The sequence below is a fragment of the Lutra lutra genome, chromosome 10 (assembly GCF_902655055.1).
Source record: "Lutra lutra chromosome 10, mLutLut1.2, whole genome shotgun sequence".
In the NCBI taxonomy this organism is placed as follows: domain Eukaryota; kingdom Metazoa; phylum Chordata; class Mammalia; order Carnivora; family Mustelidae; genus Lutra; species Lutra lutra.
The window spans coordinates 104,202,037-104,215,986 of NC_062287.1; the positions used below are offsets into that span (position 1 = coordinate 104,202,037).

General features: G+C 45.0%; 1 protein-coding gene across 4 annotated transcripts; it reads left to right on the forward strand.

The window, feature by feature from the left end:
* The first annotated feature begins 257 nt into the window (after window positions 1–257).
* On the forward strand, window positions 258–10,457 carry LOC125080094 (membrane-spanning 4-domains subfamily A member 8-like). 4 transcript variants are annotated; one of them, XM_047693937.1, is made up of 7 exons: window positions 259–413; window positions 1,140–1,362; window positions 4,504–4,626; window positions 6,989–7,048; window positions 8,328–8,465; window positions 9,630–9,743; window positions 9,925–10,457. In XM_047693937.1, the coding sequence occupies exons 2-7, from the start codon at window positions 1,144–1,146 to the stop codon at window positions 10,027–10,029; spliced, it is 759 nt and encodes a 252-aa protein (XP_047549893.1). In that variant the 5' UTR covers window positions 259–413; window positions 1,140–1,143; the 3' UTR covers window positions 10,030–10,457. The 4 variants fall into 4 exon arrangements, with proteins under 4 accessions (XP_047549896.1, XP_047549895.1, XP_047549893.1 ...); XM_047693938.1 differs by having other exon boundaries at window positions 298–413; window positions 1,143–1,362; XM_047693940.1 differs by lacking the exon at window positions 8,328–8,465 and having other exon boundaries at window positions 258–413.
* Window positions 10,458–13,950: the final 3,493 nt, after the last annotated feature.

Sequence of the window (13,950 nt, forward strand, 5' to 3'; positions counted from 1 at the left end):
AATCAGTTTCTCCTTTTCTTTGGGGACCTTTGTTTCTCTAACTGTAGCATTTATGTCATTCTGCCTTGTGCCACAGCCATGTCCATTACCCCTGAGTGCCCAGGTCTTTCCTTGTCTCCCAGAGCATCAGACACAACCCTTTCTTCTCCACACAGATACCATTAAACATTTGCCCAATGGAATTGCATTCAGTTGGTTCCTTGGCCAAAACAGAAAGCAAATATAGACAGGGAAGCTGAGCTCTAAGCAGCTGGTGACCTGGCCTCACCTAGGAGAAAGTGAAAAGGACTTTGGCTCTTTCTGAACATATAACCCAACTCAGCCGCGTTTGCTCACTCTTTCAGGAAATCAGGTTGCCTATAGCAAAGAATTGGGAACAAGAACAAGAGAGCCTTAGCAGCTGGCAGAGCAAAGTGAGTATATACACTCTAATGGTTTTTATGAATATTTTTCAGCCAAATGAGACATGATGAATCTGGGTGTGGGGTGCAGGACGTGGTAGGGTTTATTGCACAAACTTTTGTAGGGTCTGCTCCAAAAAAGAAAAGAAATTTTAAAAATCAGACCAGAATTCATAAGTAGCCTAGAAAATTGGCCACATGGTAAATAAACATGCACTAGCAACAGGACTTCTCCTGAAGAGGAGGATCTCCACCTGACTAATATTTATGTGACTGAGACTTTAATGAATTCATATCCAGTCTCCCAGCCTCAGCTTCCTTTTCTAGAAATTGAGAGAATTGGACTCAGTGTGCTCCAAGAGCCTCTCCACTTCTGAAGTTTTGTAATCAGATGGTATTACTATGTGCACAGTACCATGCTAGGTACTATGAGAGATTCAAAAATGGGAAAGACACAGAAAAACTTCTGGCAGAGTTTGGCTTCTTTGAGACTTCATTTTCTCGCCTGTAAAGCTGGTCCAGTGTGAGGATGAAAAGATGTGTTTATAAAGCCCTGACTGCCTGGCACTTCATAATTGTCCCGTAACTGGCACATCATAGTATCTCTAAAATGAGATTAACAAATGGCATTAATAAGTGGGTTAAGATGCTCAAGTGAGCTACTGGAAGCAAAAGGCCTTTTTCGGTGTAAACATCAGTGCCTGTGTGAGAGACAAGTCTGTCACATTTGTGTTTCAGCAGCATGAATCCGATGGCTTCAGCAGGACCCATGGACAATTCCAGGTTAGCGGTGGCACCCCACAACGGCTATCCTGTGACCCAGCAAGTAATGTGTCAGGTGGCCCTGTCTCCAAGCAACCAGCCCCAAGTACACCTACTTCCTGTGAACCCACCAGGTTTGAAGCTACCTGGGAGTGAGCAGCCTGTCCAGAGAGCCTTTAAGGAGGCCAAAACCTTAGGAGTAAGTGAGATTTTGCTCTGCAGGGACAGGTCACTGGCTGGCATTAGATGGGGTCCAGGGGTGGGGCGGGGGGGGGGTGGCTTGGAAATACAGAAACTCCAAATCCAACAAGCAGGGTTGGAGCTGACCCAGGCTTGCTATACTCGGGTCTACCAGAAATCGCAGCTGTGCAACGTCACCAGGGTCTCAGTATGGGGCCTTGGATTCTCTGCCTTAGGCATTTTAAGAAAGAGGAAGAAAGGTAACAACAACCAAAAAAGCAGTAAACTTGAATGTTGGTCCTTTTTTTTAATTCTATTTATATTAAATCATCAGAATAGCCAAATCCATATAAAGGGAAAGTAGATTAACAGTTGGGGATGGCTATGCCAAGGGTAGACTGAATGGGGGAAGGATGAGAGGTAAAGGGCATGGGTTTACCTTTCTTTATTCTTTATTTATATTCAATTTAGTTAATATATACTGTATTATTGATTTCAGAGGTAGAGTTTAGACATTCATCAGTTGCATATAACACCCAGTGCTCATTACATCACCTGCCTCCTTTATGCCTATCACTCAACTATCCCTTCCCCCCACCCATTCCCCCTCCAGCAACCCTCAGTTCATTCCCTAGAGTTAAGCATCTTTTATGGTTTGCCTCCCTCTCTATTTTCATCTTATTTTATTTTTTTCCTTCCCTTCCCCTGTAGTCATCTATTTTGAATGTTGGTCCTTTTGCCAGTATCCACGTTGATTCATGTGGCCTCTGGAAAAAAGTGGGCATACCAAGCTCTTTATGTCTGAAATTTGAAAACTTCACTATTGTATGTTGATCTATTTTTATTGATTTTGAAGGGAGTTCTCTGTGCCTCCTGGACTAAATGCCTGTTTCCTTCCCCAGATTGCGAAAATTCTCAGCTATGATTTCCCGTAAAATAGCTTCTGCCCCTCTCTCTCTTCGTTCTCTGGGACACCAATAATTCTAATATTGTTTTACTTTGTGGTATCGCTGATTTATCGAAGCCTCCATCATGGTCCATTAGTTGTTTTTCTCTCTTTTCCTCAGCTTCCTTCCTTTCCATTATTTTGTCTTCTATCTCACTGACTCTCTCCTGCCTCATTTACCTAGCTGTTAGAACATCCATTTTAGACTGCATCTCAGTTAAAGCATTTTTAATTTTGGCCTGATACTTCTGCACTAAGAGATTCTCTAGTGTCTTTCATGCTTTTTTCAAGCCCAGATAGTAACTTTATAGTCATTTTACTGAATTCTAGTTCTGACATTTTACTTATATCCATATCAATTAGATCTATGACAGAGTATTACCTCTGATTCTTCCTTTTGTTGTGAATTTCTCCCTCTAGTCATTTTGTCCAGAGAAGAATAAATGAACAAAAGAACAAAATTAAAAATATCACAACAACCCCAGCAAAATACACACTAGACAAATCTGAAGAGGTCAGAAACCAAGAAAGAAAAGAAAAAAGATGGGGGAGAGAAATATAACCTCACAGCTGGACAAACAGGGTGATCTACTTGGTCCTGAGTGTATTTTGGTCTGTTTGTTAGAAGACACTAAATCCCAAACTTCTGAAGAAAGCAAAACTGATATAGCTACAAAAAATAAAATTGAATACAGTGAAAGGAAGCCAAAAATGAAGAATATATCTATAAAATTAAATGTAGACATGAAAATTATACCTAAAAACAAAGAGTCAATAGAATAAGAATCTAGTTGAAAAAGGGAAAAAAAGAAAAAAGGAAAAGAATATTTTAAACTGAAAGACTAAAGACTCCTGAGAAAAAACCTCAAATTCTATATACTATTTTCCCCTAGGACAAGAGTTTCTTAGTCCTGTGTGTTCTGTAAACTTGGTATTCACCTGAGATTCTGCTTGTCTTCTGGGGGAGGTACCCATTGCACTGATTCTTGGGTGTCTTTGCTTGGGCAGAGTTGTCCCATCCCTTGCCAGGGAGCCAGGCTCGTTGTAAGCAGCTGGGGGTTGCTCTATGTGACTTTTGTTCCCTTAAGGTTTTTCATGCCACTTTAGAGGATGAAAAGAAAAAAAATGGTGCTGCCCCAAACTTCAGCCCTGGAGCTAATGATCGCTGTCCCCACTCTCCAGGGCACCCTTAGGGGAAAGCAGTCAATCCCTTTTGTGTGTGCCAAACTCCATAGACTCCTACAGGGCACACCTACACCAATCCTCCAAGGGGAGGAAGGGGGTCTAACTAAGGCCCTGCTACCTTCTGGGCCCCTGCTCCAGGAGCAGTTGCCTGGTCATGGCAGGGTCTCCCAGAAGTTGTTGCTTGCTGGGCCCTGGCTTGGAGAGCAGTCACCCAATCATGTCGTGGCTCAAGATCTATGGCAACACTGAGCTCAGAGCCCACTCATGGGCTCACTGATTGTAGCCAGGCTCCCACTCCAGTGCTTGGGAACTCTGCTGCTCTTGGGTACCCCCAGTCTTTCTGTAACCCTGGAGATCCTGAGACCACATGGTCCCACCTAGGATTCTGCCCCACTTCACCACCTGAGCACCTTTCAGGTAGTGATGTCCCTTACAAGAGCAGACTTCTGGAAGTTCTGATCTCGTGCTCCACTGCAATATCACTTTCCCATAGCCAACTTACACAGGTTCTCTCCTCCTGTCGTTTAATCTTCCAATATATCCCCTCAGGTTCACTTCTCCACACCTCCTACCTTGCAAAAAGTGGTTGCTTTTCTATTTGTAGAATTGAAGCAATTCTTTTCTTAGATCTCAGGTTGAATTCACGGGTGTTCAGAATGATTTGATAAATATCTAGCTGAATTCAAGGTAGATGAAATGCAAGTCCCCCCACTCTTCTGCCATCTTCCCTCTCCCTCCCAGGACCATCTTGTGGTATTGTTATATACACTTGTAAAGAATAAAGGAAAGTTATACACCAAAATGTAAGGGGGATGTTTTCTCTGAATATAAGGTAATTATGGATGTTTTATTTCATTTTATAATTTTTTATTTCATTTTATTTTTATTTCATTTTATAATTTTATGTCATTTTCATATGACTTTTTAGACTAGGAAAATGTAAGATTTATTAAAATAAAAAGGAGGTACAAAGGGGAGACAGGATCCCACCCCAGAAACAAAGGCTTCAGATTTTGGCTCTCCTGACAGGCTGCCCAGATCCTTATTGGCCTGATACACATTGGCCTTGGCTCTGTCATGGTCACCGTCGTCTCTGGGGGCTACACAGCTATCTCACTCTTTGGAGGCTTTCCCTTCTGGGGAGGCATCTGGGTAAGTAATGGGTCACCCCACCAGGCGAGTGAATTCCCAGAAAGTGCCAGCACACTCAGGGCCATCTTGTCAATTTGTGTGGCTTGTACTCCACAGCAGGTTCCCAGTCAAGAGAACAAGCAAGGTGTGAAGCTGGCCCAGGCCTTGCTTACCAGGCATGTTAGTTTGCTAGAGCTGCTGTGACCAACAGCACAGATTAGGTGGCCTACCCAACAGAAATGCATTCTCTCACAGTTCGGGGGCTGAAAGTCTAAGATCAAGGTGTCGCCAGGGTTGTTTCTTCTGAGGCCTCTCTCCTTGGCTTACAGACAACAGCCTTCTCCCTCTGTCTTCATGTGGTTTCAGTGTATCTGTGTCCTAATCCTCTCTTCACATGAAAACACCACTCATATTGAATTAGGGCCACCTAATGATCTCACAGAGAATTAGTCACCTCTTTAAAGGCCCCATCACCAAACATAGTCATATTCTGAAATACTGGCGGGTTAGGACTTCAACAGATTAATTCTGAGAGGACACAATTCAGCCATAACACCAAGTGACAGCCCAACAAGGTGTCATTCACCCAGAGTGGGCGCATTTTCTAATTGGTTCACCCCAAGGGTCAGGGAACTTTCTTCTCATTCATCAACCCAGGGGTGGCACCTTTTTCCAATTCATACAACAGTGCCAATGTGTAAAAGGATGTATTGGTAATAGCCTTCAAGTGTTGTTCAACATAGGCTCACAGCCTGAGCTCCAGGAGAAGAACACTTCCACCAATGGCTGAGAGTGACTACTGAGACACAGAACAGTCATTAAACAAGGGGGACTCAACCTGGAGTCCACAGATGGGCTTCAGAGTCTCCATTCTGGCAAAATATTTGGTGTGCTAGATGTATATTTTTTTTCCTGGAAAAATCCATAGCTTTCATCAGATTCTCAGGGTGACCTATGACCCCATAAAATGTTAAAAACCACAGATCCTTTCTCTTCTCCAATTTACTGTCTGATTCTTTTGCATTCTCCCTTAGTGTCCTCTAAGCTACACACACGTGTGCTCACACACACACTCTCTCTCTCTCTCTTTCTCTCTCTCTCTCTCCTTCCTTCTCCTCCCTCTCCTCCCTCCCATGTCCTTTTTCTCTCTGTTGTTACATAGTCTTTGTCTCTGGACTCACACACCTATCTATGATTCAAATACAACTTTTCTCATAAATATCAAAACTCCAGAGTAACCTAGATAAGGAAAGTCCCCCCTTATCCCATGATATTTAAATCATTTAAATAAAATAGCCTAATGTTATCCCTCCCCCCCCCCCCGCCATACCAACAAAACACCTGCAAAATGGCAAGGCTCATGTTCTTGGGAGGATCTTTCTCTGAGTACCTGCTCTTTCTTGTCTCCATCTGGGTCTCATTTACTGAGGCTGTGATCCTCTTCTGCTGTGCATGGACCCAGAGTTGGAACTCAGCCCCTATTCCTCTTCCCCAGTGCTGCATCTGTATAACCCATTTTCATGGAGTTTGGGGCAATGGAGAGGCTAACACCATGGCCACAGAATGGCTTGCTATTGAGCATTAGATGCAACTGAGTACTGTTGCCCGGACATCTTCCTTTCTGCCAGGTTGACCAGCTCTCATGACCATCCCCCCTCCTTATATCTGCAGGCAGTTTTGATCCTGGTTGCTGTTTTGACTCCAGGACTATGTATTCCCTAAAGATCATTAATGTCCTCTTCCAAAACAAAGACCCATCTCCTCTGGCATCTTAAAAGGATCTGAAGGGACCTCAGAAGGTCAGCCCCTTGTTCCCTTCCCTCCTTATCAAGTCTCTATATACTAAGGGTTTTAAGAATGAGATTTATTTTCCCACATACAGGAAAAAGTACCATTCCCTTTAAAAGTCATAAGAAGCTAGAGTAACTTTTCATTGTAAAACTGTTTCCACCCCATGACACATGCATCTACCTTGAGTGGGAGGGTATGTGGGGTAAGGGTTAAGAACATAGGGTCTGGGGATGCCTGGGTGGGTCAATTGTTTAGGTGTCTGCCTTCAACTCAGGTCATGATCTCAGCGTCCTGGGATCCAGCCCTGAGGTGGGCTCTCTGCTCAGCGGGGAGTCTGCCTCTCCTTCCCCTTCCTGTCCTTCCTTCCCTCCCTCTCTCCATTCCTTCTTTCCTCCCTCCTTCTCTCCCCTCTTTCCTTTCTTCCTCCATCCATCCCTCCCTCCCTTCCTTCCTTCCTCCCTCCATGTTGACTTGAAGGCCCCAGCACAGGAACCTAGTATGTATGAGAGAATGTGTGTGACCAGAATCCTGGGAGCTGGAAGATGGGATGCAATCTGGGGCATCTTTCTAAAAACCCCCTCTTCTGTACCAGTTCATTGTTTCAGGATCCCTCTCAGTGTCAGCAGAAAATCAGCCACAATCTTCTTGCCTGGTAAGTCACCTCCTGACACAGGCTCTGCCAGCAGAGGCCTACAGGAGACACCCTCTGGGGAAAAGAAGGTTAACACACAATCCCTCCCTCATCCCTACATCTAACCAGACTCAGGGCACTGATATACGTGCTCACTCATTCTCACAGGCAGGACTACAAAAACCTGGCCAGAGTCATGATAGGAAGGAGCCCAGAGGATTCTGGGGAGGGAAAGGCAACACAGCCACCTGAATTAAGGTAGAGACAGAACAGTGTCCCTAAGAGGTGCCTACAGGAGGAGACACAAAGCTCCTAGGGGTCCCGGCTCCACTCCAGCAGAGCAGGCACTGATAGGGCCTGTGGCACACAGAGTAGGCCTCCAGCCATTCCTGCAGGGAAGCCAGGGGAAGCTCAACTACCTGCTTCCCGAAGAAATCCAGCCAAGTGAGCTCTGCTAATCACAGAAACAAGGTCCCCTAGGCACAGACCAAGAAAGTACCTTTGTTTCTCTCACAAGCAGGTTGTCTAGGGTGAACAGCCTCAGGATGGCCAGGTCCCTCTACCACAGGAGATCTATCTGAAAATCTCCAAAGAGAAGCTCTAAATTCTGGGCATGTCCTTCTGCACATGGCCCAGAATCATAGAGTATCAGAGCCTGTCATATCCCAAGACACAGGGGCTGAGCATCCTATCTGTCTCATATGGGATAAGCAGGTTGAGTGTTTCCCAAAGATTTGTCCTAGGGACACTTGTCCCATGCAACACTCTGTGAAAATGAATAGGTAAATTGGGGAAAGCTCTATTTAGTAGTCCCCTCTCTGGAAGATCCATGATCCTGGGGTATCTGGGTGGCTCAGTTGGTTAAGTGACTGCCTTCAGCTCAGGTCATGATCCCGGAGTCACATCAGGCTCCCTGCTCGGCAGGGAGTATGTTTCTCCCTCTGACCCACCCCTATGCTTGTGTTCTCTCTCTCTCAAATAATAAATTAAATAAATAAATAAATAAATAAATAATAAACAAAATAAAAATAAATAAATAAATAAAAATGAAATTTTTAAAAAGATCCATAATCCTTATTAAAGGCTCTGACAAGTCCTGCAGCAAAGACCTATTTAACTTAGTTCAGCCCAGCTTTTTTCCAACGTTAATTTACCTGCACACTTTTTTGTACAAAACAACTCCTTCCTTGCTACAGAACTGAAGTTCTAGGGATTCACATTAAGAAGCACTTGTTGAGTCTCTATTCATCTCAGCTACAATAATTTTCCTCTCCTACCCTGACCCCTGTGTCTTCTTCAGCTGAATGGCAGCTTGGGCTTGAACATCATCAGTGCAATCTGTTCTGTGGTTGGAATCATACTCTTCATCACAGATCTGAGTCTCATCCCATCCTATAACTACTCTGTCTCTTATCCCCACAATTACACCTGGGGTGTGGTGAGTACCCCTCTAAACCAATGTTCCTCTGAGTTCCGAGTTAGCTACGTTTACCAAATTATTAGAAGGCCCAAAACCAAACTTCTTCACCTAGCACTGTAGAAAAAAATCAGAACAGAGTGTAAAGTCCCTGACCTATGGCTTTATTGCTGTGTTACTTTAAGCATGTGACTTTTCTTAGTCTTAGTTTCTACCTTTATAAAACAGTACCTACCTATGACATTATTGGCAAAATTAAATGCAATTATAACACACAGATGCCTCCCACTGCACCCCTGCCTGTGACTGTGGACAAGGGGTCAGCAAAGGTTTTTTGTAAAGGTTCAGAGAATAAATATTTAAGGCTTTGCAGGCCCTCTGGTTTCTGTTACAACTACTCATCCCTATCCTGTAGTAGGAGAGCAGCCATCGGAAATAGGTATCTGCCTTCGACTCCAGCCCTGAGTTGGATCCCAGTGAGTATATGCAGTGAGCATGGCGGTTTTCTGATAAATCTTTATTTACGAAAATAGGCAGCAGCCAGGATTTGGCCCATGGACAATATTGTACCAACTTAGGCTGACCCGTAGAAATATAATGTGAGCTGCATGTCTGATTTTAAATATTCTAGTCACCACCTTAAAAAAAAAGAAGAAGCAAGTGAAATTAATTTTAATAATTATCTTATTTAACCCAATATATCCAAAATGTCATTTCAACACGTAATCCGTGTTTTAAAAAAATGATCAGTTTGATATTTTGCATTTGGGGTACTCGATCTTTGAAATCCTGTGTGTCACGCACATCTCACTTTGGGACTAACCACCTCCCAAATGCCCAACAGCTACACGAGACTCTTGACCCTGGGACTGACAAGGGAGCACAGCACAGACAAGTCCTTGTCCACTCGGTCCCTCCAACCGCCTGGCAACCCATCCTCTCCTTCCCAGTCACGTGACAGAGATGTTTTCCTAAAGGATGACTACCCTTCCCCTTAGAGGAGTACCAGTAGTGTTAAAGTGACAATTCTTTTACCAACACACTTGACCCTCACAAAAACCTGGTGAGACGAGGTTAGGGGACTTCCTCAAAGTCATAGGGACAGCCCACCGAAGAGCCACACTTGGAGCCAGACCTTGGATGCCTAAACTAGCCCTCCTAACAACCTACTCCCTGTGGTTCCAGAGCCCCGGCGTGGCTATTTCCAGTGTGCTGCTCATCTTCTGCCTCCTGGAGTTCTGTATAACCTGTGTTTCTTCCCACTTTGGCTGCCAACTGGTCTGCTCTCAACACAACTACGTGAGTCCAAAGGCTCCTCAGTGGGCGGGAAGGTGCCCCAAAGAGAGTGGAGTCTAGAGGGATCGCCATGCTTCCCCTTCCTGCCCAGGAGCAGAAGTCTCGAAGGGTGTAAAGGCCTCCTTGCCTGCCTGGTCCTTCTTACACCCTTACTAGGGCACCTCCTTGCGCCTGTGTTTTCCAGGTGGGCGTGGTCCTCCCGAATGTCTATGTGGCAAACCCAGGGGTCATCCCAGAACCAGTGAACTCACCACCGACTTCTTCCAACCAGTTCCAGGGCTCCAGATAAGCAAAGCCAAAGCTTCTAGAAGCATCTTTCAAAGAGACAGAAAGAAGACTTCCTCTTTCTGGGCTTCTGAAACCCAGGATCCTCCTTCCTTGACAATCTAAGGGAAATGTTTCTCTACCTGCGTGCATCTTGACTTCATTCAATTCGGCATGGTAAACCTTGCATTTCCTCTATTAAAAAGGAGACAGAAGGAGGTTGGGGGAGCCAGGTGGTGGGTATTATGGAGGGCACGTATTGCATGGAGCACTGGGTGTGGCACATAAACAATGAATTCTGTTACTCTGAAAAGAAATAAAAAATTTTTAAAAAGGAGACAGAAATTTAAAGTGGCTTTTAACAAAGAGATCCTCCCTAGGGCATTTGCACCTGGGGCTTTGTGTGCTTACACGTGTGAGCTCATGGGTTGGAAGACCCAATGTCTAGACAACCCAACCTTCCTTCTCTCAATCATTCGTTCGTTGATTAAATATGTACTGAGCCATGAGAGACTACGGACTCTGAAAAACAATCTGAGGGTTTTGAAGTGGCGGGGGGTGGGGGGTTGGGGGAGCCTGGTGGGGGGTATTATGGAGGGCACGTATTGCATGGAGCACTGGGTGTGGTGCATAAACAATGAATTCTGTTATGTTGACAAGAAATTTTTAAAAATGTACTGAGAATTTGATATGTTCTAGGAAGGTTAACAGTGGAGAACACAACAAATTCCCTGACTTCAAGGAACTTTTGGCCTCATAGGACAATTAGACAAGCAATTTTCTCTAACACAGGGCAGAATGTGGGGACTCACAGAGAGGGAACAGAAAAGGATATGATTTATTCTAATGGTGATGGGGAAAGTAGAGAACAACCTTGGTTAAGGAAGCAACATTTGAGTGGGGCATTAAAGGGGGTTTTTTAGTGCAATAAGGAACCATCCGGTTGGAGATATCTTGGGAGACAGTGAGTCATCCACTAACAAGATTAATCCTATATGCTGCTACCACTGATGTAGCAGTATTTGTGAATACACATGGTCTTAAAAGAAGGTATCTTCCCAAGTTATGAAGCTAATATATCTTTATTTATAAAAGGATAGAGACTAATTCAAAGAGAAATGGCTATGTCTATAATTTCTAGATCTACCCACGTTAATTTAAATATTGTTATACATGATGGAAACTGGCTTCAAGAAGGTTATATGCTGGCAACAATCTCTGACATCCAGGTGCCATCTAATTTCCCTTTGCTACAGAAGCCCTGCAAGGATTCCTTGTTGTTGTTATCACTAAATGCAGAACATGATTTTACTCATGTAAATATGTTTAGCCTCTGACTTTATTCAAGAAGTTTCTTCTAAATGGCTTGCTGTTTAGAGTCCCATCTCCTGCATCTGCATCGTCTCTGACCGGCAATCCTCTGGATGCCCATCAGCTGGTCGTGTATGGCTGAGGTTCCAAGACCACAGGTGAGTTTTCATTTGCTAGAACTGAATAGGTCTTAGGAAATCATGTATAATAAAAATGTAATGTGGGATATGTAGTACCCTGGTTTTAGACCAGCCCTTCACTCATCTGTTCTGTAAGCTGAGATATTCATATGTTGGGCTCCCCAAAATGGACAGGCCTAGTGGGACCACTCTTGGAAGTTAGAGGGACAGAGCAAGTCTGGCCTTATTTCTACCCTCTTCCTTACTACTTCCTCTCACTGCCCCCATCTGATTCCATACCTTCTCACTTCACAGAACTCAAACCCTCAACTACAATGTCCCAGTTGGTGTTCAGAGTCTCCTTCCTGACTTGTCCAACCTGTGAGTTAGCTCAGACACTCCTGATGAGTCCCACGTCCTACCACATGGGTCATCTTGGAGACTGTATCTGCTCACACACCTGGTGTTTCTCTGGATAGATGGCATCTGCCACCTGCCACCTGAAATCACTCTGGGCTTGTTGCAATAGAGTACCTTTCCTATCCTACCACCTGCCCTATTAGTCCTGGGTGCTAGACCCGTCATTCCAGATGGCCCCTTCACCAGCCTGAAGAACAGCTCACTACCTCCTGTGGGCAGCAAGGTTTGTCCTTGCTCTGCGCCATTCCACAAACTATTCATCCACACAACTCCACTCACTCCCAGCCTCCCTAGAACAGTGGAGCATAGACACCAGAAGAGACCTTGGAGAGTTAGCACCATCATCCCAGCCAGGAGCACAAACAGGACTAGAACTAATACTCCAGATGGCCCATCCAAGGCTCCTTGCAGAAGCAGGGACTCATCATAGGACAAAAGGGTGATTACAGTCACCTGTAATCTGACCCCTGAGCTGCCACCACACTCCTGGCTTTCTCTTCCAACTCCCCAACCAGTGACAATTTTGCTGTGACCAGATTCACCAATACCCTCCAGTAGCTCTGTTTCCATGCTCATCCTACTTGCCCTCTGTAGGATTTAACCCAACAAACCACTCCCTCCTTAAAACACTAGGCTAGTTCTGCACTGGCTTCTCCAGATGCTCTCCTCATTCTCCCATGTGAGTTCCTCTCTCTCCCCTTGGGCCTTGAGCACTGCTCTCTAATAAGGCACTACCCTTGGCCCCTTTTCTCAGCTCAGGTACTCAAGCTCCTCTCCTGGGAACTTGAGATTCTAATCTCGAGGGAGATGGAGAGTCAAATGTGCTAATCCATGCAGAAAGGGCTATAAAGTGTTTATACTGCTTTCCAGTCAGGCCTTGAGTCCCAGGGCTTGTCGTTCCCTGGTTGGGGAATTCTTATGAAAAAGGTCATTCAATGTCCTAGTTGACATGCCTGCCCCCATCTCCTCCTTCGGCAAGTTCAATGGCCACTTTCACAGGGAAGCTGTCTTAGGTTCCCATGGCCACGAGCATCCAAGGAAAGGCAGGCCTGTGGTGGGAGCAAGAGGGATGTGTACAATGTGATGTGGCAGTGGTGATGCTCAGGGTTTAACCTTGAGGACTTTTTTTTTTTTTTTGACTGATTTTTGTGTTACAGTTGGAAAAAAAAATAGAAGTGTAGCTATGTGTCCCAGTAGCAACTTCTCACTTGCAACATTTACAGCTCCCCTCAACGACCCAAATAATTTTGGGACATTCCACTGGGGAGGGATGCTCAGTCTTTGGAAGGTACATTACAATGTCAGTAGGTGTGTCATGACAAGGAAAGACCTGTTCCCCCAGGACCCCAACCCCAGTGTCATGCTAAAGTCCATACTTTCCTGACTTTTCCTTCCCAGGACTCTTGCTACCCACAGTTTACACCATTCCTATGGGGTCAGTCTTCCTGGGTACAGACTGAACATCTTCAGCAGCTCCTAGCTCTCTTGCCAGGCTCATGATAAGACTTATCACAGAGCAGCTGTCACCGAACACTTCCTAGAATGAAAAGTATCCTCTTGCCTCTGGGACTAATCCCTTACATACCCACTCACTCAATCAGCCTGTGATAGGAAGTACCTGCTTTATGCCAGGTGCTGTCCCATTCTGCACAGTGATGAATGGAGCAGATGTAGTTCCTGCCCTTCTGGAGAGCACATGCCTGAGTGCGTGACAGGCAAATCACATGGTCAGTTAAGTGATGGGGATGCAAACATGGTGTTCATCTAGACATTACTGGGGAAGGGGAAGAGGGCAGGTCCTGAATAGAAGTCCCCTCTAAAGAGGAGATGTGAAGAATAAAAATAACTAGCCACACAGAAAGCAAAGTCAAAACCAATCCAGGCAGAGAGAAGAAGCCATGCAAAGCCCGTGCGGGAAGGAGCCTGGAGTGTCCAGGAAACTGGAAAGAAAGCCAGGGCAGCTGGAATCCAGTGAAGGAGATGGAGAGTGTCTCAAGAAGGAGCTGGAAAAGCAGGCAGGGGCCATAGAGGCCGCTGGGTTTCATTCTAGGGCTAAAAGTCATTGGGTGGCTTTATGCAGGAAGTGATGTAATCCA

Excerpts from the sequence above, each read along its gene's own strand:
- LOC125080094 (XM_047693937.1), top strand. The coding sequence starts at position 1,144 with ATGAATCCGATGGCTTCAGCAGGACCCATGGACAATTCCAGGTTAGCG. Across the intron at positions 1,363-4,503 it reads AGGAGGCCAAAACCTTAGGA|GCTGCCCAGATCCTTATTGG; the intron begins GTAAGTGAGATT and ends CTCTCCTGACAG. Across the intron at positions 9,744-9,924 it reads TCTGCTCTCAACACAACTAC|GTGGGCGTGGTCCTCCCGAA; the intron begins GTGAGTCCAAAG and ends TGTGTTTTCCAG.